Here is a 22,429-nt window from a genome sequence, read left to right as displayed (position 1 = left end):
CCAGGAAGAGACGGTATTGCTTAGTTGCTTCTCCTGCGTACAGCTGGCCACTGCAGTGAAAGCACGCTTTACAGGAGGCAGCGACGTACAAATGGACGGACAGACTCTGACTTCACTCCCTACTTTTTAGAATGCGCGCTACGACGTGAAGCTTCCAGGGATAGAGTCAGTGTGGGAAGGCATAAAAGTCCCATTTCATACTGTAGCTTTAGTGTGTTTTTTTTTCGTGCTGTAATACTTACGGCCATGGTATAGCGCGACTAAGTTGCATTTTCTTTCAACACTTACGTTTCATGGCGTGACCACTCTCGGCAGTGTTCATTTTGTATTGACAGTGTCCTGGGAGAACCTTCTTAAAAACACTACCCGTGAAGCGTTCCTTTACCACGCGCCTTAAGCTCTAGTACCAAAGTACTAGTGCAAACTTCATTTCCCTGTCAACAACCTTTAGGATCGGTACAGAATCAGAATTTCGATTTCCTGCGAGGCTTGCATTGCCCTTCAATATAAATATTTCATGAGAGCCAGCTGCGTTCCAACCAAATTGGGGGCTTCAAAGATTCCCATTACGTCTTGTTAAAAGACAATGGCGAGGTAGAGAAAGAAGGTCGCACCAGTGAGGGGGAAAGATACGCTTGCGATATATCGAATTTCTGAGGCAAATTCAAATTTCTCGACGATATGTGCTGTGATGTTCGGTGCTATTTCTACCGTGCTCGTAACAGCTTCAGTGGTGCATTTCAGTCGAACGTGGGACCTACCATATTACCTTTTTCGATAACATTCAGTTCGCCATCGGGCCACACGACAGTAGTTCAGAGATACGAGACCGTATAAAAAAAGAAAGAGAGAGAGAGAGAGAGAGAAAAAGAGGTTCATTTCAAGCATTTGTTCTCGGTGTAGGGAAATTGCCCAAACGTTTCAAGCTCGAAAATAAAAAGTTCTGACAAAATATGAACGAAACATACGCCCTTTTGAGTTACGGTTATTCGGCTTTTTATTTACACGGCGAACGCTCGTTGTCTGACTAAGCTTAGTCACTGTCACTGAAGACTGAAAAGTTCATCTCCAATTTTGGTGTCCAGTTCTTCGTCGAAAGAAAATTTGAGAAAGCCGTCCTCTTATTTCAGCAAGTTAAAATTTCTGGAAATTTTGCATGTCCGCATGGCAGCTTTTCCTTTTTCTAGTTCTGATTAAGCGCCGCGGTAATGGCTACGTTGACCTCAACTTGTTATATTTCGTATTTTGCTGCTCAGTACATGAAACCAACCTTGTTTTGCAAGTCATACAAGAGTGACAATTTCGTTCTGCGTTCCAGTGTTTCCGAAAAATAAAGGAATAAAGCAACCTTTCCTTCACTATGATCAAATTCGTCGAAATTTTGTATCTATTTATGTCGGTACGCAAAGGAGAAAGTCGTGGTTATATTGCGTATTATTTTTTCATTTTTCATTTAATTTAGTTTATTTATTTTGTTCATACGTACCGCATTGACCAGGTAGCTTTTTCGCTTCAGCTTCACTTCATTTTGTGCCACCGGTATATTCCAAGTCACAACAGATTTTACTTCTAAACGAGTCACGAAACAGTTAGAAGCTTTTGGCATGGAATTCCGCGCTCATAGTGTAACATTCATATCTGCGACGGATCAAAATGAAAAGCAAGACGGGAAAAGGAATTGATGAAGGCGAAGTGAATGTACTCAACTCTTTACTGGTACGAAATTATTGACCACCGAAGTCGCCGCCGCAGTACGGGCAGTGAAAATGCTTAACACTAACGAACGGAACAAAATAACAGAAAGGAAAAGTTTACAAATTCCGAAACGTTCTGTAAAAAAAAAAAAAAAAAAAAAAAGTCGAGAAAGGAGGTTGCGCCAGCAACGGGCAAGGGAGCAAAGAAGTGAAAACAAATAGAGAAACAGCTCGAATTGTGGCCGCGTCCAGAGCTACGTGATGCGGGAAGGCGGTCTTGTTTGCCGATTACCAGTTGAAACATACTCCAATTGACTTTATCAACCAGTTGCTTTGCTCGCTGAGTGTTTCACTCAGTCAATGCACGTACTGTCGTCCCGGCCATCGATATCACGAGCGGTGTCCCATGCTGTGACTTCAAAGCGGTATCCTTCATTCCGAGCGCAGTGCTGCTGGAGTACATAGACGGGACGACCACACCAACTTGATGTGGGGGACAGTTGCGTTACAGGTGAAGAATCAAATTCCACGCTGTCTGTACATTATAGACTGTCGTTTGGTCGTAGGGTTATCAAACTGCACGCGTTGAAACGTCAGAATACAAAACTATAACGATATCGGTGACAAGTTATTCAAGATGATGCCGTTTCTCTTTCCATTGGTCCATGGCCAAATCCAGCCCACCAACGCTTTGCACTCATAGCTCCTTTGACCTTTTTGGACACCGTCCCAAGCACTACAACATCATAGCCAGGTGATTAGCCAGGTGATAGCTAGGTGATAGCCAGGTAGCCATAGTGATTGGTCCAATCTTGTACCAATATTGGACCAATATAGGACCGGTATTGCACCGGTATTACACCGGACCAATATTGGACCGGCAAGATGTTGTGATGCTTGGGGTAGGACTTATTGTGAAGGGGGCTCATTATTTCATTCCTCACATCACCACCAGCGATGGGGTAGAGTATCCTCCCTGGGGTTGAAACTCCCCATTCATCATCGCAAAGTAAAGTTGATGTTGTTGTTCGGTTTCAACATTGACAGGCGCGTGTCACAGGGATATTAGGAGAGCTTGTTTTGCGACGGCGCGCTTACAGGTTTGGGTCAACATCATTTGGGTTGCGGCCATTCACCGTTTGATCTGCTGATCCGATGCGCTGAATCGCATAGTGCAGTACTGCGGTCTGCCCTCTTCAACATTTTCGACGCGGCCTCACATCACAACGTCCGACAGCGCTGTCTCTGCAGATGCACACAGCCCTAATCTACAGGGTAGGGAAAAAGGCATCGCGGCATTTGGAAAGACGAAACCGTCCACGCACGCTCCGCGATATGCATGTTTGTTTCCAACCTTCCCAGTAAACAAGTTTCATCTTGCCACAATGCGACTGGCAGGCGAGATAGAGGAGCTCACTCCGAATCTCTCTACCACCATACATCTCTTCCCGTTCGCTTTCCCTCCCCTTCCCCGCCCTCTAGTGGCGCCCATCTGCATTACCTCTTCCAGCGCCCTCGTGCATCTCTTGGGACCTTCATTCTCCCCCGTCCCTTTTGTCTGCCTAGCCTCTTTTGCGATAAGCTGCTCGTATTTCGCGTGCGGGTTCCGCCTGTTTCTCTCTGCAATCCCGAGGTCCGCCATGCCTTATATCGGGGCCACGAAACGTTATCTGAAAGGGCCTTTTTCGTGCTTCTCACTGACGCCGTTCCTGCCTTCTCCTCTCTGGACCGCATGGAAGGCACCGCGTCCAGGCACCTAGCCATCGAACCGGAACTGTGTTTCTTTCTTCTTCTTTCCGTGTCTCGCGTTTCCAGTCGCTTCTATTTCCGGTGAAGATGTGTCTGTGCAGACTTATTGCCGTTTCGGCAACCGTGCGTGTTGTGCGCGGGCCTTATGCTGGTCATGCTCAGAAACGATGTGGATGTCGTTGCCGGATCGGTTGTTACCTCAAAGGAAAGTCAGCTAGCCAATGCAATACAGAGTTAGGAAGTCCGGATGTATGCGGTAGCAGGAGCTAGATTTACGGAACTGTCATTACGTTTACTTCGCGTTTTTTGTTTTTTTCGTTTCCGTTGCAGAGCTGCTAAAGCATAGGGCATCCGGTGAACTCGCCATGAAATGCAACTGTGACGTTTCAAAGCTGTTCTCTCAGGATATATTCGTGTTTTTTTCCCCCAGTATCTTTCTATCAGGCTCGAGTGCCGAGATGTTAGATTACTGTCGTGTTCTTCACTAAATGTCTAAATTGAGAACGAATGACGTAAGAAGACAGTTCAGATGACAACGGGTTTAGACGCTTAAGTATTTTTGCTATGTGTGGCATTGTTAGGAATGTCTCATAAGTGGTAATGGAACGTAGATTAGGTGGAAGTCGCTCAGAATGCCAGTTTGAGGCTAAGCCAATAAATGCGCTAGCAATAGAGAAATACACCAGGCAAATAATTCTTTTTCCAACCAACCAGCCATAAATAGGGTCCTTGGCATGTGCCACCGACCTAGTTTACCCTCGAATCGATTAGTGAAGCGATTTTTCTGTATTTATTCATAATTTTCTGTCTCTCTGTTTCTTCATCTCCCTTTTGTTTGTTTGTCTTTGCTTTTGGGAATAGCGAGCCTCCATTATGGGTAACCTTTCTGCTCTTTTTCTTTAAATCAGCATTTAACGTATCCCCCCCCCCCCCACCCGGGCCTTTAGCAGGTTACGTTGTAACGGGCATTAAAATTGCGCGAAGTTAGAACAAAGCAGTGCAATTCTCTCGCCGTGCAGTTATTTCAGAGTTCAGTTACAAGAACTGCTTAGCTCGCGGAAGGTTTTCACTCGTTCGAGCTCAGAACAGCCGATCAATTGAGCTATCTGCATAATACAATATCGCGTGACCACAGAAGGATTTTGCCTTCGTGCGTACGTGCCAGAGCCTCATGGGAATTTCCCTTGTGTTCTTGGTGTTTCACTATTTTTCGCATCTAGCCCCAAGATGGAGCACGTACTCACCGAGGATACCTAATCGATAGTTGACCGTGACGACGACCACGTTACCGTAGGATGCAAGGACTGTGCCGTCGTAGGGGTTTCCCGCGTTCCACTCGTAAGATTCTCCGTGGATGAACATCATCACTGGAAGTCGCACTGTGTCTCGACCCACTGCGGGAACAGAAAAGAAGGAAACATCAGACATGGTGCTAGCAAATTCTGTCGAACTTAAAGTACATAGAACATACTACAGGGTGTTCAAAATTAAGCTTTCACGAGCGCTTCGCCAACACAGCGATGACAGGAAACCGGATGATAACTTTACGCTACTTGTGTAAGAAACAGGTGCTGCTATTTATGTAGCACCTGTTTCTTACTCTAGGAACAGAAAAAAATAGCACCAGTTTTTTTTTTTGTTCGCCTATTTATAAGGTGCTAGTGAAAGTTTAATTTTGAACCCGCTGTATATCAGCAGCTCCCTGTCAATGAGAAAAGATGTAATCGTACCATCTATTGCTATCGGAATATTTGGAGGTCGTGGTTCAAGTACACCAGTAGCGGGTTACTCCGTAGGTCTTCGAGCTTACAGTCTACAGCCTGAAATACACCATGAGTTACTTGGTTCTTTCTGTCTTCCAGATTTCCCCCAGTTTCTTAAGCTAAATAGCTGTTCCCTATAGCTGTGATAACTGCCAGCGAGCCATGTACCGCTAACCGAACAAACGTGGCAGACCGCCAAATGTCATTCTTTGTATACTAGTCTGTGTGCCTCGTCAGACAAATGACTTTTGTGGCGATCACCCCATTGTCCCCCGCCATCTGTACTCCCAATGCTTATTCTCTTCCCTTCTATAACAACGTTTCTGCTCCGTTATGGCGGTCTGATTGCTGTCGTTCCCGTCCCATCTTATTACAAGTGTATCATTAGTATATCACGCTATGGCCTTTATTCCGGTGTCCTCTATGGGTTATGATAATGTGAACCATTTGGTTTGGGCATATTGGAAATCACCTTACGTTTTGGTATTTATGTATCACGGAGGAAACGTTGGAATGTAATTGTAACGGGCGAACCGTATAAAGACTGCGTGAAAATCAGTTCCAATTGATGTAACGCATATAGTATTATACGGGCGAGTGCGTGTTAGTTACACGATAACACGACGGCAAATTACACACAGGGCACAGTTCCCCCTGAAGTCGGCCCAGGACGCATACTAACTCCCCTGTCCCCCGCTCCTTCCTGCTGTCCTCTCTCCATCCGTCCACATCTATACGCCGCTCATAGAGACAGTTGCTTCGCGGCGCTAGCACGGAACTAAAGCAAAATTACGCAGAGAAAACCGCAACGCTCAGCGACAACCCTTACAACCCCATGACGTCATCAGTATGGCGACCCTCTCACTCTAGGTTAGCGAATGCTAGCGAAATTGTTGGTCGCGCTGAAAGTGCCGCATGGAATCAAAGTCTTCTTTTCAACTAAGCCGGCGATCCCCTCAGAAGGGCATATCCTCTTCTGTTCAGTCTGTCTTGTGTCACGTGTTTCCATCAGAGTGTCAAGCTACGAAGGACGCGATCGATGTGAGACGTGGTGTCGAGGTCGCAGTGGACCGGGAAAACGGCATGCTCCCGATTAGCAGGTCCGTGCGGGCGGACGGGCACATCCCTGTCGCCTCGTTTCCGGTTTGCGGGGCTCTTCCGCATCGGCTGCCCGTTTGCTGTTTCCGGTTCGGTGGTTGCGCCCTTCCCGCCCGCTACGTTATATAGGGTATCCTGTCATATAAGGTGAAGATAAAAGCGTAAAAGTCAGCGCTTCGCAACGAAACTTTCTGTAAACCGATTATTCCTCCGCGCGATAGCGGGCGAACGCATCATATCCATGCAAATTTTCTTATTTCTTGCGCAGAATATATATATATAAAAACAAGTACCGTTAAAGTGGTCGTGACACGTCGTCCGAAGTTATTCAAACTGTATAGGGTGTTTCAGTTAAACCACCGGGCTAAATAATTCGCGAACGCGTGCACTAATCGAAGAACTTTCTTTTTTACAAGTATCTGTGCGATACCACCTACAAGCTGCGCACCGTGTGAAAGAGTGGGCGGCGCTCAGTATTTAAATAAAGATTCAAATGAGTTCCGTGAAAAACATGACTTCTAAAGCAGGGCCCGTCGGCAGTAAAATGGGTACTACCCCTTCCGGGACCTTCAGTGGACACCTTTTGGAGAAAAATCTGCCACCGAAGCGGGTCATTTGTTGCAGTAATTAATTGGTTTCGGTTTACACATTTTTGTCGCGGCTAATATATACATTTACATATAAATAAATATATAGTAAAAAAAATAGCATAGGCTCTTTGGCTGCACGTTGAACATATGTTTATAAGTCCCAAACGTGGCCACACCAGCATTGGACAGCTGTTTCGGCCTTATTGGGCCTTCATCAGCAATGCGTAGGTGGGCGACGTTTGAGCGAGTGGCGTCGGAAGGTCACGTGGAACGTGACATAAATATATATATATACATATCTTTTATATTATTTTATGCTTTATATTATTATTTTTGGTCCTGACGAAGGCGGAGCTTCCGCCAAGGAGGATTTTAGATGAGTATAAAATCGGCATCGCGAATATCGAAACCGATCATGATCTGGCATGGTGGTAATGATGATGATGATGATGATTCTGTTTACATCTGACAATACCTTTCCTTTTTTTCTTTTTTGAGGGCGTTGAACAGCGTATATAGTTAATCTTAGGGGCATGATTAGCTGCCATTGGTTGGTGCACTCGGAGGAGTAACAGAATTGTTCGGTATAGAATCAGCGTTGCATCCGTTTGAACAGTTAGCGTAAATTGAATGGTTTTGCGTCAGAATGCCGACTTTGTAGTCCAATAAGCCCAAATCAGCAGCTGGCGATACCGAAACTCAACAAACTGCGCGGTCATTCGCACACTATGTGAAGCGAGAAATGCCTCTATGTCCAGCTGTCGAACCCTGTTGCACATCGCTCTTCGTTCCATCTTACTTTATTAACCGCTTTTAGTATTCTTCATGTTCAGCAGGCTCTTTCGTGCTTTGTTTTCCACGGCTTATTCCTAACGACACTAACGCCTCGGTACTTTTCTTATGTTACATCATTGTCTCATAAAGCTAAACGAGGTATCCAACAGGAGATCGGCCCCTTTTCATGGTCTCTTTATCGCCTTTTTCATTTATTTTCTTCGTGTTTTTAAAACGATCGCTTTATAAGGCCCACCTACGTCGACAGCAGAGTCCGTCCGTAACGGTTGTGGAGGGAACAAAAAAGCTCGATGGGGAAGAGCTTGGGCAGAGGAACCGGCCAGTTGCTGTCTCACAATGACCGCGCGTCAGCGAGGGGCTTCTCAAGGGGAACTGTACGCAATATTGCTGTCTCTTGCTTCCCTATTCAACCAACTGAAGTTTGCATACGTGCATTCAAGGCTCAAAGAAAAGACGAATAATTCCTCTTGTTCTTCCTTGTGACCAACGGAAGCCAACAGGCTTGCTCGTCAACAACAGATGAAGGTACCTTCCTTAAGATCAATGGGGGAATGTCGAGAAAATCGTCAATAGGACCCCTATCCGCGAAACGTCATCGTTACGTTGGTAGACAGACTGAAACCGAAACAAATCGGAAGGGGAGGGCTGGGTTCCACGAATGGGTACTTGTTCGCTTCTGCCTCCTATTAAGAGAAAAACTAGGACCGAAGGTCGCGGCCCTTTCACGGACCGTCGTAATCCCCTCAAGACCGTGCAGGCTGGACGGATCGCCGACAGTTTCTCTGTATCATCCAACTCTTGTACTTATGTAAATAGTTAACTTCATTTGCTTGTACCCTGAATTGGCTCATGGTCCTTTCATTGGTGTGTTGCCACGCCGCCAGAGACGACACACGCAACAACTCGTGCTTGCGGGCGCGGCCTTGTTCGCCTATAGCTTCGAGCGGAGTTCAACGCTACCAAATTGGTGGCGCTGTCGAACACTATGACGTCATTTGTTTACAAACAGGGAGAGGTGCATTGTAACGGCGCCTTGAAGAAAATATGAATTACATCTGGCAGTCTCAAGATGCATCGCCGCTGAGCAGCAAGTTCTCGAAGAAACGGATACCGTACTGTTGATGGTACGTTTTCTTTTGTGAGGCGCTCGCGAAAGTTGACAAATCGAGCGCGTTGCTGTTGCGGGTGGTGGCGGCGGCACCGTGCGGCTGTCTTCATCTCCACGATGATGAATGGAGACCGTTGTTGTCGGTACGCGTACGTGATATATTTTCTCCGATGAAAATGCGGTCGAAGTCCTGACGTCACGTCTCGCATGACGCACGTGAAGAGTGAATGTTGGGGTATTGCTATTTCAGAAGGTAGCCGGAGTACCGTGCTATGGGCTCGGCTGCTTGCTTGAAGAGGTTGCGGTACTTCGCCCTATGTTAGCCCAGACAAGTGTAGTAGACATATATTTACAACATGCGTTTCAATTTCTACGCACAAGGGAGTGATGGACGCCTGGGTAACCAGCATCGGCGATACTGTAATTCATCGGGCTCTTACGCAACTGCATGCGTCTTCGCCAGCGAGGCACCCCGAGAAGAATCACGTGTCCACGACTACCAATTGGAATGGCCGTAGTTCTCTTTGATGTCAGAGCTTTACGCGTACGTGTGTTCAAGTGTTTATATCTCGCCAAGTATACGACACATAGAAAAAAAAATATTATTGAACTATTATGTTCTTCTCAATGCTGTGGCGTGCACAGTTCCCCCGCGAAGTCGGCCCAGGAGGCATATTAACGCCCCCTTGTCCCACACTACTTCCTGCTGTCCTCTCTCGAACTGCCCATCTCTATACGCCGCGCATAGCCCAATGTGTTTGTTTGTTTGTGTGTTTTTAAGAAGAAGAAAAAATAGCCCAATGTGCTTCGCGGCGTTAACACAGAATGAATGTGAAAGTGTCGCAACTCCTTTAACACTATATTGCTAACGTTTTCTATGTGTGCGCCACCTGTCGTGGCTTGGTGGTGAAGAAGAAGCGCCTTCCACGCCGAGACTGGGGTTTGTCCCGGCCCATTTTTCACTTCTTCATTTCATCTTCACCACACACACACACACCCTCCTGATTCACCCGATTACTGCAATTCGGTACTATCCCATCTCCTCTGTTTACGCTTTCCTCTGGACGTATAGCAAAGGTCGTACCTCCACGGCAACAAGAGAATCCGAGCGTTCCGTAGTATATGCTTCAATCGTTGCTTACTGGCTGGACTCCAAATTAAGTAATAGCAGAGACGCCCTGTGTGTTGTACAGTTTGTCTTGCGCCCTGTATTTGGTGCTGTTACTGCCGCGTCCCATTTCCTGCCAGTCCTTCCCCTGCATCCTCCTCCTTTTTTTTTTTGTTCGGCCCCTGAAAGCGGCCAGAAACGGGGCCATCCTAATTCGATCGATTTACGACGAGGCCGTGGGGCATTGCAAGTTCCTGACTGTGGCCGCTGCTGCCTCAGGAGCAGTACAAATACAGATGTGCAACAAATCCATATTCATTAGGCGAGGGAAACAGTGAAGCGGCGGTGCTGCTGCTGCTGCCTGTTTCCAACTGCTTTCCAATTTCCCGCTCGCTTCAGATGTCGGAAATGGAGAACCGTGGCAGTTCCTTTTTGTCAAGTAGACGACCTCTTCGTATTTTTCTTCTTCTGTGTTTGTGTTCCGATTGAGAATGGATCAAGGGTGTAAGTGGCGGTTGTGTACAATGAACTGCAGTGTCGCCCATCTGGGAGACTTTGACCCGACGGTTTCTGTGAAGTGTTTTTTTGGCGAAATAACCCTCCTCTGTGTTGCTTGTCGAAAGCCTTACTAATGATTATACTTATTGACTTCTTTAGCAACTACATTAGGAAAAGATTATGTGATCCAAAAATTTTGAGTTGGACCGCGTTCATGAAAGACGCGGTCTCAAAAGCGGCCAGCAAAATGTGGAAATTTTCCTGCCTCTAGATTAACAACGACAAATACATGTAGTAACGGTGAGCGAGGAAATTTGCCACTACATGAAAAACAACAAAATCATGTGGTGAAGATAAGTGAGGGTATTTGCCACTGCATGAACAACAACAAATACAAGTAGTGACGGTGAGTGAGGAAATTTTCCGCTACGTGTACAACAGTAAATACAGAACTAGAAATACATCTTGCGACAATGAGTGAGAAAATTTGCCACTGCATGAACAACAAATACGCGTTGCGGCGATGGGAGACGAAATTTTCCACTATACGAAAATAAGCTAGAATGAACTAGAGATCCTTGCATCAGGCTAGTAAAAATGGCTAGTAAAAATAAAATAAAAATAAAAAACACCTGCGGGAGATGAATACATCTGCGGCTGTTGAATTATATTAAAAGCCTCAGGTGCAAAAACATGAGACCGTACATTACTTTACTTACCTACTTTACTTACCGTGCATTAGTTTTTTAAACGCGAACAGGCCCGCTATATGGCGTCTTGTTTCAATATCTTTTAATCGGAATTGGAAGGGAAAGAAATATACGGAGAGGTTAGTCCCGACCCAGTCAGTCTTCTTCGCACCGCGAACGGACTACGACCATGAACGCGCGTAGAAACGTGGACGGACGACAACACGAAGTAGTGAGACGCGGAAGTGTTAGTGTGCGTCTTGGGATGCCTTCACGGGGAAATATGCCGATATACCTGTCTCGAAAGGCTGTCGGAAAACCCAGGAAAAGCCTCAGACAGCACAACCAGTGGTTGGGTTCGATCCCACAACCGTACGCTGTATACTGTTCCTCCGATGATGTGCCCAATGGGTGAACGATTATAAATCGTCACGCGGTCGTAACGAAGCTCTGTCTCAACTTTCGTCGAGCGTTATGCAACAGCAACATACAAACGTGTGACGTCACCAGAAGAATGGTTCGAGGTTATACTTTGCTGTGGTGGGCGGGAAGGACGCATCAGCTGATAGGCTGGTAGGTGCACACCAGCATGCTTTGCGCGGCGGAGTTACGTAATCGATGACGTAGGAGCTCAGGTCGTCACAGGAAACAATATATACAGGGAGTGACCTTTTCGGGTTAAAGCCGGTTATGCCCGGTTGTCCCCCCCCCCCCCCCCCCGAACCGACCGCCGACCAATTCTCACGAACTTCTCACCGGACTGCTCACCGAACGGACTTCCCACCGAATTCCAGTCACCATGAAACCCTCAAGTGACGTTTCCACCGGAGGCGAACAAAGGTGGCTACGTGTAGCACGTGTAAGAGTGGGTCACTTACGTTCCCAGAAATACACCCGCGTGTGTCAGCACTGTCTATGTCTTCGGGGATTAGCGCTGGTATGTCACCCAGAACAACAAAAGTACCGATAACACCCGAAGGCACAATGGTCGCACGATTTCTCCGCGGATTATAGATTTAAGTATAGGGCCCGATCCCCCCCTTCCACCCCCCACCCCCGAATCTGAGAAAGGCGCTTAACCCGAAAAAGTCACTCCCTGTATATGATAACGGGACTGGTCCGCTCCTATCTCGTTAAACGAAGGCGAAGAGCCATGTATGGGAAGTGTTCGCTGTAGGACCATGAATGAAGCAAGACCTTGCGTAGTTGAATGCTGCGTTAATGGCGTCTGTTAGCTGTGGTCTTTTCGTTTGGCGCTCCTAATGCATTAGAGCACCGGCATCATGCCCTATACCCGTAAGACGCGAGCAAATAATTAATCGTGCATACGATTCCTCCGCATTTACTTATGGATCACCTTCTGTCTGTGTCGGCGGCGTTCACTTGTTTCTCCCGCGTACGTACCAATAGAACGTCATTGATTACGTAACGCTGCCGCGCAAAGCATGCTGGTGGCCACTATCAGCTTTATCAGCCTATCAGCCGACGCTGATTTCCAGCTTCTTGCCCATCACAACAAAATGTAACCTCGAACCAGTCTTCTCGTTACGTCACATGTCTGTAAAGAGCAGGTCGTCTAAACACCGTAGATATATTTAGGGCAGAGGTGGGGAAATTACTTTTATTTTGTAATGCATTACATTACTCATTACTTGTATAAAAAACTAATACATTACATTACTCATTACTTTTTGGATATTAGTAATGCATTAGTAATGCCATTACTTTAACGAAGTAATGGTATTACTCTGGCATTACATTTACGTTTTAGGGCATAAGCCTCAAAGGTGCTATGCATAAGGTTTTTCCTTGCCTTTTTTGCTATAGGCAATAGCCACCCTGGTATCCCCAAATCGGTGCCACTAAATCCCCGCAGAAGCGAGTCTGATAGGCAAAAGCTATAGATAAGACTTATTGCAGATGATGCATTTTCTAGCATTATGGAGCCGGCAGATCAGACCCAGCCTACAGCCCTGTCCTGGCAGAGAAACCACCTCTGACAGCACAAGAGAAGCTAACACGGTGCCATACCAAAACAGTGAATCCCTACAGCAATTGTTACGCATTACCCTCATAGAGGTTATGTTTCTATTTCATTGATTTTCCTTTACTCCAAATGCGCACAAGAGAAAATCGGTGATATCATCATGTAGACACTTGTGACACACACCGCCGACTGTTGAACTCTTGCAGAATTCCCCAGGCTGCGCCTTTCTTTTTCCTTGTTGCCCTGTGCTCATTGTTAGAGGCGGGTTGAAGAAAACCTGGATGTTCCCAACCTTCACGTGGCGCAATGAACGTTCGACAAAAGTAATGAGTAATGCCACCCTGCATTACTCAGACCAGCTCCGGTGGCGCAGCGGTAACGCGTGCGCTTGGAGACTGGGAGGTCCGCGGTTCGAATCCGCGGGCCGGCTGTGCCGTCTGGGGTTTTTCCTGGGTTTCCCTCAGATGTGTAATAGGCGTATGCCGGCACAGTTCCCCTGAAGTCGGCCCATGGACGCAGCTATCCTCCCCACGAGCGGATTCCGCTCGGTCTTCCACTTCACCCTTTCCTCCTGTCCACCATCTTTCCCTTCCCGAGAAACATGCCGCCTAATCAGGCAGGCGGACCTCTCGGGTTCCTCCCAACGACACTCCTCCTCCTCCTCCTCCTGCATTACTCAGTCGAAATGTAATGCATTACCATTACTCATTACTTGCTGGTAAAAAGTAATTCATTACCATTACTCATTACTCAAAATTAATGCATTACCGGTAATGCATTACTTTGTAATGCATTACTCCCCACCTCTGATTTAGGGGAGAGGCTAGAAGAAAAGCTGTGTGTGTGTGAGAGAGAAATGGCGGAAAGGCAGAGGATTTGTCTGAAGACGATACCCTCTCCCTGTACGACCAAGTTTGGAAGCTGCCATGATAGATATGGCTATGACCATGCAATGGCTTCAGTGGTACTCCGCCGCCGTGTTCCGGGTGTCCAATTCGACCCAATCCAATCCATGTCGTGTCCACTACATGTGGGAAGTGCATTTGTCCGCGTCACATAAAGGGGTTAAAATCAAGAAGGGGTTGCTTGCTGGAGAATGCTTTGCAGACGTAACCTACTCGTATACGGCACTCGAAGAAAAAAATGAATTGGAAAAATGAATTGGTGAGCAATTACAGGTTCTAGTCCCGGAGTTTGCAGTTACTCCCCTAGCCCTGAGACGTACTCCCCAGCACGGCAATCACACAATAAACTTCGCATAAACTTCCGCGAATTTAGTCTGGAAAGGGACTAATCGGACTATAGGGAAAGTCGAAAGGGACTAATGGTTGCAGCAATGCATCTAGTCCCCAAAAAGGACTGAAATTGCACCTTTTTTAGTGCGTGGCCGTGTCACGGTATCAGTAGAAAACTATGAACCGTAGCGGTGACCCAAGGAAATTTTGCACACCCACGAACTGCTTTGACCATTTCATAATGGTTTTTCGCTTGTTCATCCTTGATGCAGTCCTGACGTCATAATTAATCCCACTAACCCGTGGTGGTCTGTGCTCTTAACCACGCTTTAGTGGAACAACAGAGCTGGGGTAGCCGGCGCCATAGTTGTGGAGCCACCATCTCCTCATCATTTTTAATTCCAATCCAAACCAATCTAATCTGGCCGTGTAAGTAGCGAACTTTTATCGTTCATAATTAAAAAGTCCAGTAGTGAGACTGAACGAGGACAACGTCCGCACGTGGTCGCTAGTGCGACGATAAGGTGGCTCACTTAGCCAAGAATGTATCGCCATTTATTGTAATTGGAAAGTGGCATTTCCCGATCTTTCTAAGGAAAGATGGGTCCCTAGTTTGCGTCCTGTCTATGTAGTACACGCAGTACGTCGGCCCAAGTTCATTCCGCATTCACCGTCCACTCACTCAAGTTATGCATCCATACGTGTCCACGCACTTTAATCGCACTTATCCGTCATCATGCACATTTCCCGAATGTGCGATATGGATCTCAGCCCGTCGCTCGACGGCTCCCCGCCCGCTGCCTCTATTCCGTGTGGTCGCTTCAAAGATGATACGTGGCAATATCGTACACGTCCGCACGTAGGCAGGTACGAAAGTAGCATCGCGTCGCCATCAAGGCACACCGAGCAGTTGGCCATGCTTACGTACCTCGTGTCTTAAAAAGGCAGTTCCCATCTTTTCCCTTTCGGGTTATGTCTGCCGGAATCGCTCGCAGCGCAAAAACCTGGGGGTCCCCAAGGGGCCATTGTCGCCGCATGTCTTAGAGAAAGTGAGGCCCTGAAACTGTCGAGCGTTGCCCAAGGGTCACATAAGGCGCGCTAGAAAATCACCGCTCCGAGCTTCGCACTCTTTTCGAATCCAGCTCCGGATAAACACACTCTGGGCTGCATGCGTGAAGTCGCACTTTGAGTGGCTTAACGTGTCGTCGGGTTTCTTTGAAAATCTGTCGGGAATATGTAAAGGGCTGGGTTCTGTTGTGGTTTTTATGGCCTAATGTTCCGAGCGGGGTATAGACGGACTTTTAAAATCGTTTTCCTCTCGGTACGTCGCCATGGACGAAACGTGCAGTATGGAATCCTTACATCATATGCCTGTGGCGTTGAGATGAATTTGGACTGACTGCACTGGGTGTAAAAAAAATCGTCCCGGGAAAAAATGTCCCCCGGAGAAATAGTCCCCGCAAGAAAAGTATCAAGAAAAGTAGTTTTCGTCAAACTGCGCGTGCCCAGCTGTGGGTAGCCCCCCTCAACCGCATGGTGAATTGCCAAAAACAAGACTAAACTAACCTAACCTCTGAAAACTAACCTAGGACCCGGTTCTAACCTAGGCTCCCTCCGGGGAGGATTTCTCCGTGGATGTTTTTTTCCGGATCCCGACGGCATTAGGCTTCAGTTCGACAGCATTAGGCTAGGACTCTGGGCTTTGCGCTGTTTACTTTCCATGGATTCCCACAAACGATCCCAATTTTTGCTCTTTAGTGCGATACTTAACGGTTCCTTTGCAAATGTTGGTTTGCAGCTGTCTACGAAGCTCATGTTCGTTATATCCATGCCAAATCACGTCTATTGCATGTTCATAATTGGCAGTTATGGGAATTACTGTCGCAGAGAGCGCGGTACCAATGAAAGTGGTATACTGTCCGGTATCCTATAAGGATAAACTATTAGATCGCGGAAAAATTACCTTGTCTTGTTCTGCGGCTCGCTTCTAGCTTCGTGAAAGAAAGAAATAAGAAAAAAAAAAGCTCGAGCAGGAAGGGACAGGATGAACTGCGCTTGTCACACAAAGTCGCCTCTACTCTCACTACGCCCTGTCGTAGCGAGCAACATTTATGATAAATCACCCAAACCCGGGACATCATTTCCTGTTCGAAGGGTTATACATGTCTAGACGAGCTCTAGTCAAGACTCGCTCGATACTGTCAAGGTCGTTGGGTACTAGCCCGCGCGTGATTGACCGCTGGCGACTTATCTAAACTGACCCGAGGTCGTACGTGTACTGTGGACGGCGATTTCCGTGCCGTCGACGGAGGGCAGTATGATAAACGTAATGTGCAGTTTTCTACAAGGGGAGTACAAGAAACAAAAGAGAGCGGGCCTAAGTAACGAAGGTTCAAATGCCTACAGAAGTAAATTATCAGAGGGGGCTACTGGGGCTATGAACAATGTGAAATGCTACGGTACGGGCTGGAATTTTTGGAAATATTTAGATACAAGATATAGATGCAAACTGGATATCGATTTCTCGATAAACGATTAGATTTCGAGATTTAAAAAGTACAAAGATAGCGATTTGGCCATTATTTGCGTGTTTCCTCGTGCATCAGATGCGTTCAGACGAACAGTTGTGCAATTCCTCATGCGATCGGTCCAATACGCTATGCCCCTCAGTTTGTTCCGTACCACGAATATGTAATTACGGAAATGCTCGTTATATGCAGCTCGTTATACATGGGCTGTAGAGGGTGTATTCGACCTCTGGGTGCTTTATTGCTTTTAGCTGTTGCGTCAATTCTGGGTTTCAACGACGCTGCACGCCACAGCGAACTTCAAACGCTGAACATGTTTCGAAAATGTCGCAGCAGCAGTACTCTCTCTGCCGGCCGCGCTAATACAAATTTAATATTGAAATAAAAATTAGCGCCCCGCCGCGTAATGCTTGTTACCTATCTACGAGAGTGTAAAGTGCGCTTCCCCTCATAAGGTGTGTACGTGCGGTGAAAGCACGCTTTACAGTGACCGTCTTGATGTGGCTTTACTAATCAGTTTTAGTGCATCGTACGCTGTCGCCTTTGCGTACGTAAGGGGTAGCGAAGGTTAGCCATCCTGGGGGAGACTTGCTATCCCAGGGGTACTACAGGTACTACTACTACAGGTACTACGGGGGGTACTACATAAGGAGGTGGTCTTGATTGCGAAAAGAAGGAAAAACGCAACATAAACCGTGAAATAACGCGACGTACACTAACACGAAACACACATCAGTTTAACGTATAGTATTAATAAGGTAGCAACACCGTGAGAGTTCTATAATAAGATACGAAGACCGTATTGCAGAGTGAAATGTGGTGGAAAAGATGGCATGCATTTCTATTCGTGGCGGGATTTACTACTAATGAGACTGAACTTGCTTCTTCGTCCACAATACTGCCGCTTTATTTGAAATTACCCGGGATAAAGAGAAAAAAAAGAACTCTCAATCAGCCAGAAGAAATACATAGCAATGTAATGGGTAGTGTATCGGAGCGAGCAATAGGGTAAAGTATCGCCCCTGGTGATGAAACTCGCAACTCATCCTCATTCCAATAAAATTTTTATTATTTGCTGACACACACCAGTTACTCGCCACATTACGTACTGGCCGGTGTTCCACCCGTAAATCACCGACTTCCGAGAGCGCTGCGGTCCCATGATGCAGCGGGCCTATTCTCCTTTGTCATGTGCACCAAGGCACAGACGAAACGACTACATTGGAATCCCGTAGCGCGTTGAAGGGAGAAAACTACAAGGGCGTGACGTAAATCTTCCGTCACGCAGGCCTGAACCAATGGTGTTTTCGTGGCTCTAGGGGACTCTAATGCCGTTTTGATGTCCGCCTCTGTCGGGTGCAGCGGCTAACGATATCGCTTTCCCTTTCGCAATCCCCCGGCATTCTTTCCTCGCGGGTTTCCTGCCTCCATAGAGCCGCATCTTTGTCGTTAGGAGTGGAGCTCTAGACTCCCTGCACATGCTACATGTTCGCGCAGACCAGGGTCTTCGGGGCCAACTTCTAATACGGCCTTCATTTTCCGGGCTGTCCAGTTCGTTAGGGTCTGTATCGGAGGAGCCTCTACGCTGAATTTGTTTGCTCGCTATGCTAACTGGGGACTCCCGTCGGTGTGCACTATCGGTACATATGGGAATTCGTACCGGTAATTCGTATGAGACTGCACAGACACAATTACGTCGGGTAGACACTCGCTCTCGAGCGAAACGGGATAGAGGTTTCGTACAACTAGATGACGGCGATTATTGCGGTTGCCTCACTTCATGATTAATGACTAGCACCAGTAGCAGTAGGGTTTGTTTCTTTTACCGAGAGAAACTTTTCTCGGAGATACATCGTGCTCTTCCGTCCTGGAGTAGATTAGATTATGGAGGCGAAAGGAAAATGCGGGGTTAGTTGGTCACGCTCACATAAACATTGCTGAAGTAAATACAATAGATTAAATGTGCTAGACTGTCGCCCTTGCAGTATGACAAAATTATTTGGTTCATGGTCAAGTACAGCCCACCAATGCTCTGCCATAAAAGCGCAACAAACCATTCCGGACAATCTAGGACTTCGGTCTTAACGGTGACACTCATCACTACGTTTTCATCAAATTACCGAGACCATTGGGGTAGAGTACTGTATATAGAGTACAGTGAACCCTCGTTAATATGACCCCCGATAATATGGCATACTCACTTTATGACCGTTTTTCTTGGGAACCGTTCCGCTGCCATGTAAATCCATCTCGTTAGTATGACAATCCGCTTGTCCAACTATGACTGAGATTTTTGTCACAAGTAGGGTCAAATACAGGTATTATCTTCTCGTCATTATGACCACGTTACATGACCCGCAGAGTGACCCCAGGGAGAGGCTACACACATACCTCAGGCAGAGGGTGACACGTGTTGAAGTAGGGCGCCAAGGATGACTCTTGATGTTGTTCACCTCGCAATTACTCATTCCGCTTTTCGGACTGCCAAAGCACTGTAGTGCTTAAAACAGCAGTGACCACGAGACCAGGTCACCCTGTGCTGCTGCTGCTGTTGAGCACCTAAGTATGGCCGGAACAAAGCGGTCTCTGAAGTCAGCAGATTGTGCGTTTCTCGTTAATATGACAATTCGCTTTATGACCAAAATCTGCGGGAACGGTGGTGGTCATATTAACGAGGGTTCACTGTATATGAAACAACCACAGTCATCTTCATCATTGTCAGCAGCAGCACCAGCAGCATCATTATCAAAATAAAGCAGTCTGTTTAAAATATATGTAATGTTGTAATGGTTTTGCGTATGCTGTACATCGTTACCCGTTAGGACCATATGGTAGATGTAAAAGCAGGAATATAACTCGCAACATTCGTTATGCACTGCACAAGATATGCATCAGAAAGAGCTACATTGAAGTCTGCTCTAGACCGCTTGGACAATAGAACCTTCGATATAGTCAAGGTGTTGGGTGTGTGGAAACCCAAGAAGAGAGATGCGGCGTAATTAGCGCTTGTCAACTTCATAGTGAGCAGTGACATGGAATCTGTATTTTAGGACCGCATTCTAGGCATGTGTCGTCGAGTTCCCCGTTCCTGTTAGTTTCTCACAATCCATTTCACTTCTAGGGGATGTAACTACGCATGTGCACGTACAGTTCGGTGACCGGGAGGGGTGATGTTTTCCTATTTTTATCTTTTCATTTTTCTTTTTCCTTTCATTTAGGGGATCTTTGTGGGAGTAGCAGAATTCATCAGGTAACGAATTCAATATGTTCCGGTTTTTTTTTCTATAGTCAAACTCAAACTCAACTTGTGCTCGTGAGCACTTTACTAACTGGCTTGGCTACAGTGGAAATAAGGAGGGTGAGAAAGAAGTCCCACTCCCTTACGTTCGGCTGCTTTCTTGCTTCCTGCTTCTTGTAATTCTACGCATAGTAGTATTTCGGTGAACAAACACTGGGATATATATATATATATCTATAGGCTACTCCAGCGAGCGTTTTATTTTATTCTCGCGAATGCATGTTTCTGCTTTATACCTTTATAAAACAGAAACAAACAGAATTATACGGCATTAAATGCTACGGTGAATATTTAAGTCGTGCGCACAGTAAACAGCATGCTTCCCGTTTCAACACACAGCGTTGTTGCTATCAGGCACCAGCAAATATTTGCCCCGTGCATACATAATACGTGCCATGACCTCAGATGTGAAGATTGTGTCTCTGCACAAAATTTTAAACTTAACTCTTCAGGGAACTGCTTATCTGTTTTTTCAAAGTGTGTAAACTAAGCTGTTTAATACTTGTTTAGTGCTTCCTCCCACGTTTAGTGTACGCAAATTAAACGAAACGGCATCTGGAGGCATTTCTTCTCAAGCTGATTTTTTAAAAAATTTCTTGGTTGAGCAGCTAGTGTGCACTAATAACAGGTTGTGTAAATTCAAAACTTCTATCCGAGGCGTTCTGACAAAACTGCGAATGTACAGAACCCGGGACTCCACGTTAAACAAAGTAACGTTGGACATGACTTCCTATATTTGCACCATAACTTCTCAGTACGACCAGGTAGGGCTTACAGCAGCGCTTACTCGAATAGGGGTGAGGTTTTTCCTGAAAACGCCACACTAATTCACGCAGGGATATCGGAATGAGTGAAGAAGTTTACGACCAAGTCCGTTACCACGCTAATTAGCTTTACATTTTTTCTACGACTGAACGTTTCAATGTTTTACTTTGACCGACATGCGTCACGCCCATACGAAATTGGCTGCATCCTTTGGACAGTGTGTGAGACGCGTTTAAATGCGATAATTTTATAGAGCCGACGGCGACGTGGCCTGTGTTTTCTTTTTTGTTTTTTGGCTGCGTGGTCCTACAAAGCTACCGACGGACCTGCACGGTGGTAGACACCGTAAATCTTAATGCCACATAGTATCACGCATTCAGAATACGCTTCAACCGCTCTACCTGATTGTCAAGTCTCTAATGAACTCTTCTGTGTTACGCAAGACGTTAAGCTTTGCACAAACACATTCCATGTTCGCCGAAGCATCATCAACAACAAAAAAAAAAAAACTTTCAAGTAAGAAATGAAAAAGAGAGAAAGAGAAGTAAACATGCCACAGATGACCCCCGTGTTGCTATCCGGACAAGCAGGTGACACGAAACTAAACCGAAGCAACGCCTACACAAACAGAAGGATTAGTCTACCTTCTTCCGCCTTTGTTCAGCCTCCCATCGATATACCGCTGATCCGCTCTTTCAGCAGTTCAGAAAACATTCAGGACGCAAAAAAAAAAAAAAAAAAGCGTCAATTGTGTATTAAGTCCGTCAGAGCGTGTTGCAAGTACTTCGTTCGGACCCTTTGGGTGTACACTATATAAAAGTGATCCAGTAAGCCGAGGAACGAGAGCCTTCAGGGCGGGATCTAATCGGGTACGCGCAGCTCGGAAACCTTTATTACGATCCTCCAGGCATCCAGGATAGGGTAGAGTATGAAGATGCCGAGATGATAGGAGTTCAGAGGGGAAGAAGAAAAGCTTCGATGGCGTCTCAATTCTGGCGCCCTTTTAATCTCCAGTAATATCGTGCTCTCGGATTTTTTTTTCGATGGGGGAAACCTTCTGCTCGGTAGCGACGCCTACAGACGGAAACACCCCTTCTCATCGTCAGCATCTATTGTTGTTACAGGAGAATTGATGTGGGTTTGAAATTGGGTTCAAAGGTTTTCAGTAAGTGGAGATAGGGTGAGGAGTTTCACAGCTATCTTCCGATAATAAACGTATGGGGACATTTGGGCATCGTGCCAACCATCGGCGGTAAATGATTGGTCACGTGGCCCTATAAAGCTACGGACGGACCTACGCCGTGGATGGCCCTATAAAGTTGTTGCTTTTAAAGAGCAGGGGGTGCAAATAAACGAACCCCTTTATTATGGTTATTCAGCGAGGAGGCTTAAGAAATGCGCTTCAATATGTAGTGTGCTAAAGGCAGTCTTTCACTATCCGTGACCCCATGTTGTTCCAATCCCTGAGCAATAGAGCAAGGAAGAATTACAGCATCAACCCGGTCATCTCCAACAGGAATTTGT

The 22,429-nt window shown here is 46.4% G+C and overlaps 1 protein-coding gene and 1 long non-coding RNA gene across 3 annotated transcripts in view; one reads left to right on the top strand and one right to left on the bottom strand.

The window, feature by feature from the left end:
* The window catches only part of LOC135367034 (uncharacterized), a 688,737-nt gene that overhangs the window by 72,016 nt on the left and 594,292 nt on the right, over window positions 1-22,429 (top strand). The window lies entirely within an intron of this gene.
* LOC135367030 (neuroligin-4, Y-linked-like) overlaps window positions 1-22,429 on the bottom strand; it is a 261,876-nt gene that overhangs the window by 57,542 nt on the left and 181,905 nt on the right. For both annotated transcript variants that reach the window (XR_010414340.1, XM_064600093.1), the window contains exon 2: window positions 4,688-4,837. Coding sequence is in view for 1 of the 2 variants with exons in the window: in XM_064600093.1 (XP_064456163.1) it covers window positions 4,688-4,837 (150 nt within the window). In the remaining variant the exon portion in view is untranslated. The remainder of the gene's footprint in view (window positions 1-4,687; window positions 4,838-22,429) is intronic.

The sequence above is a fragment of the Ornithodoros turicata genome, chromosome 8, assembly GCF_037126465.1.
Source record: "Ornithodoros turicata isolate Travis chromosome 8, ASM3712646v1, whole genome shotgun sequence".
NCBI classification, from domain to species: domain Eukaryota; kingdom Metazoa; phylum Arthropoda; class Arachnida; order Ixodida; family Argasidae; genus Ornithodoros; species Ornithodoros turicata.
This window is presented reverse-complemented; position numbering and strand designations above follow the sequence as displayed.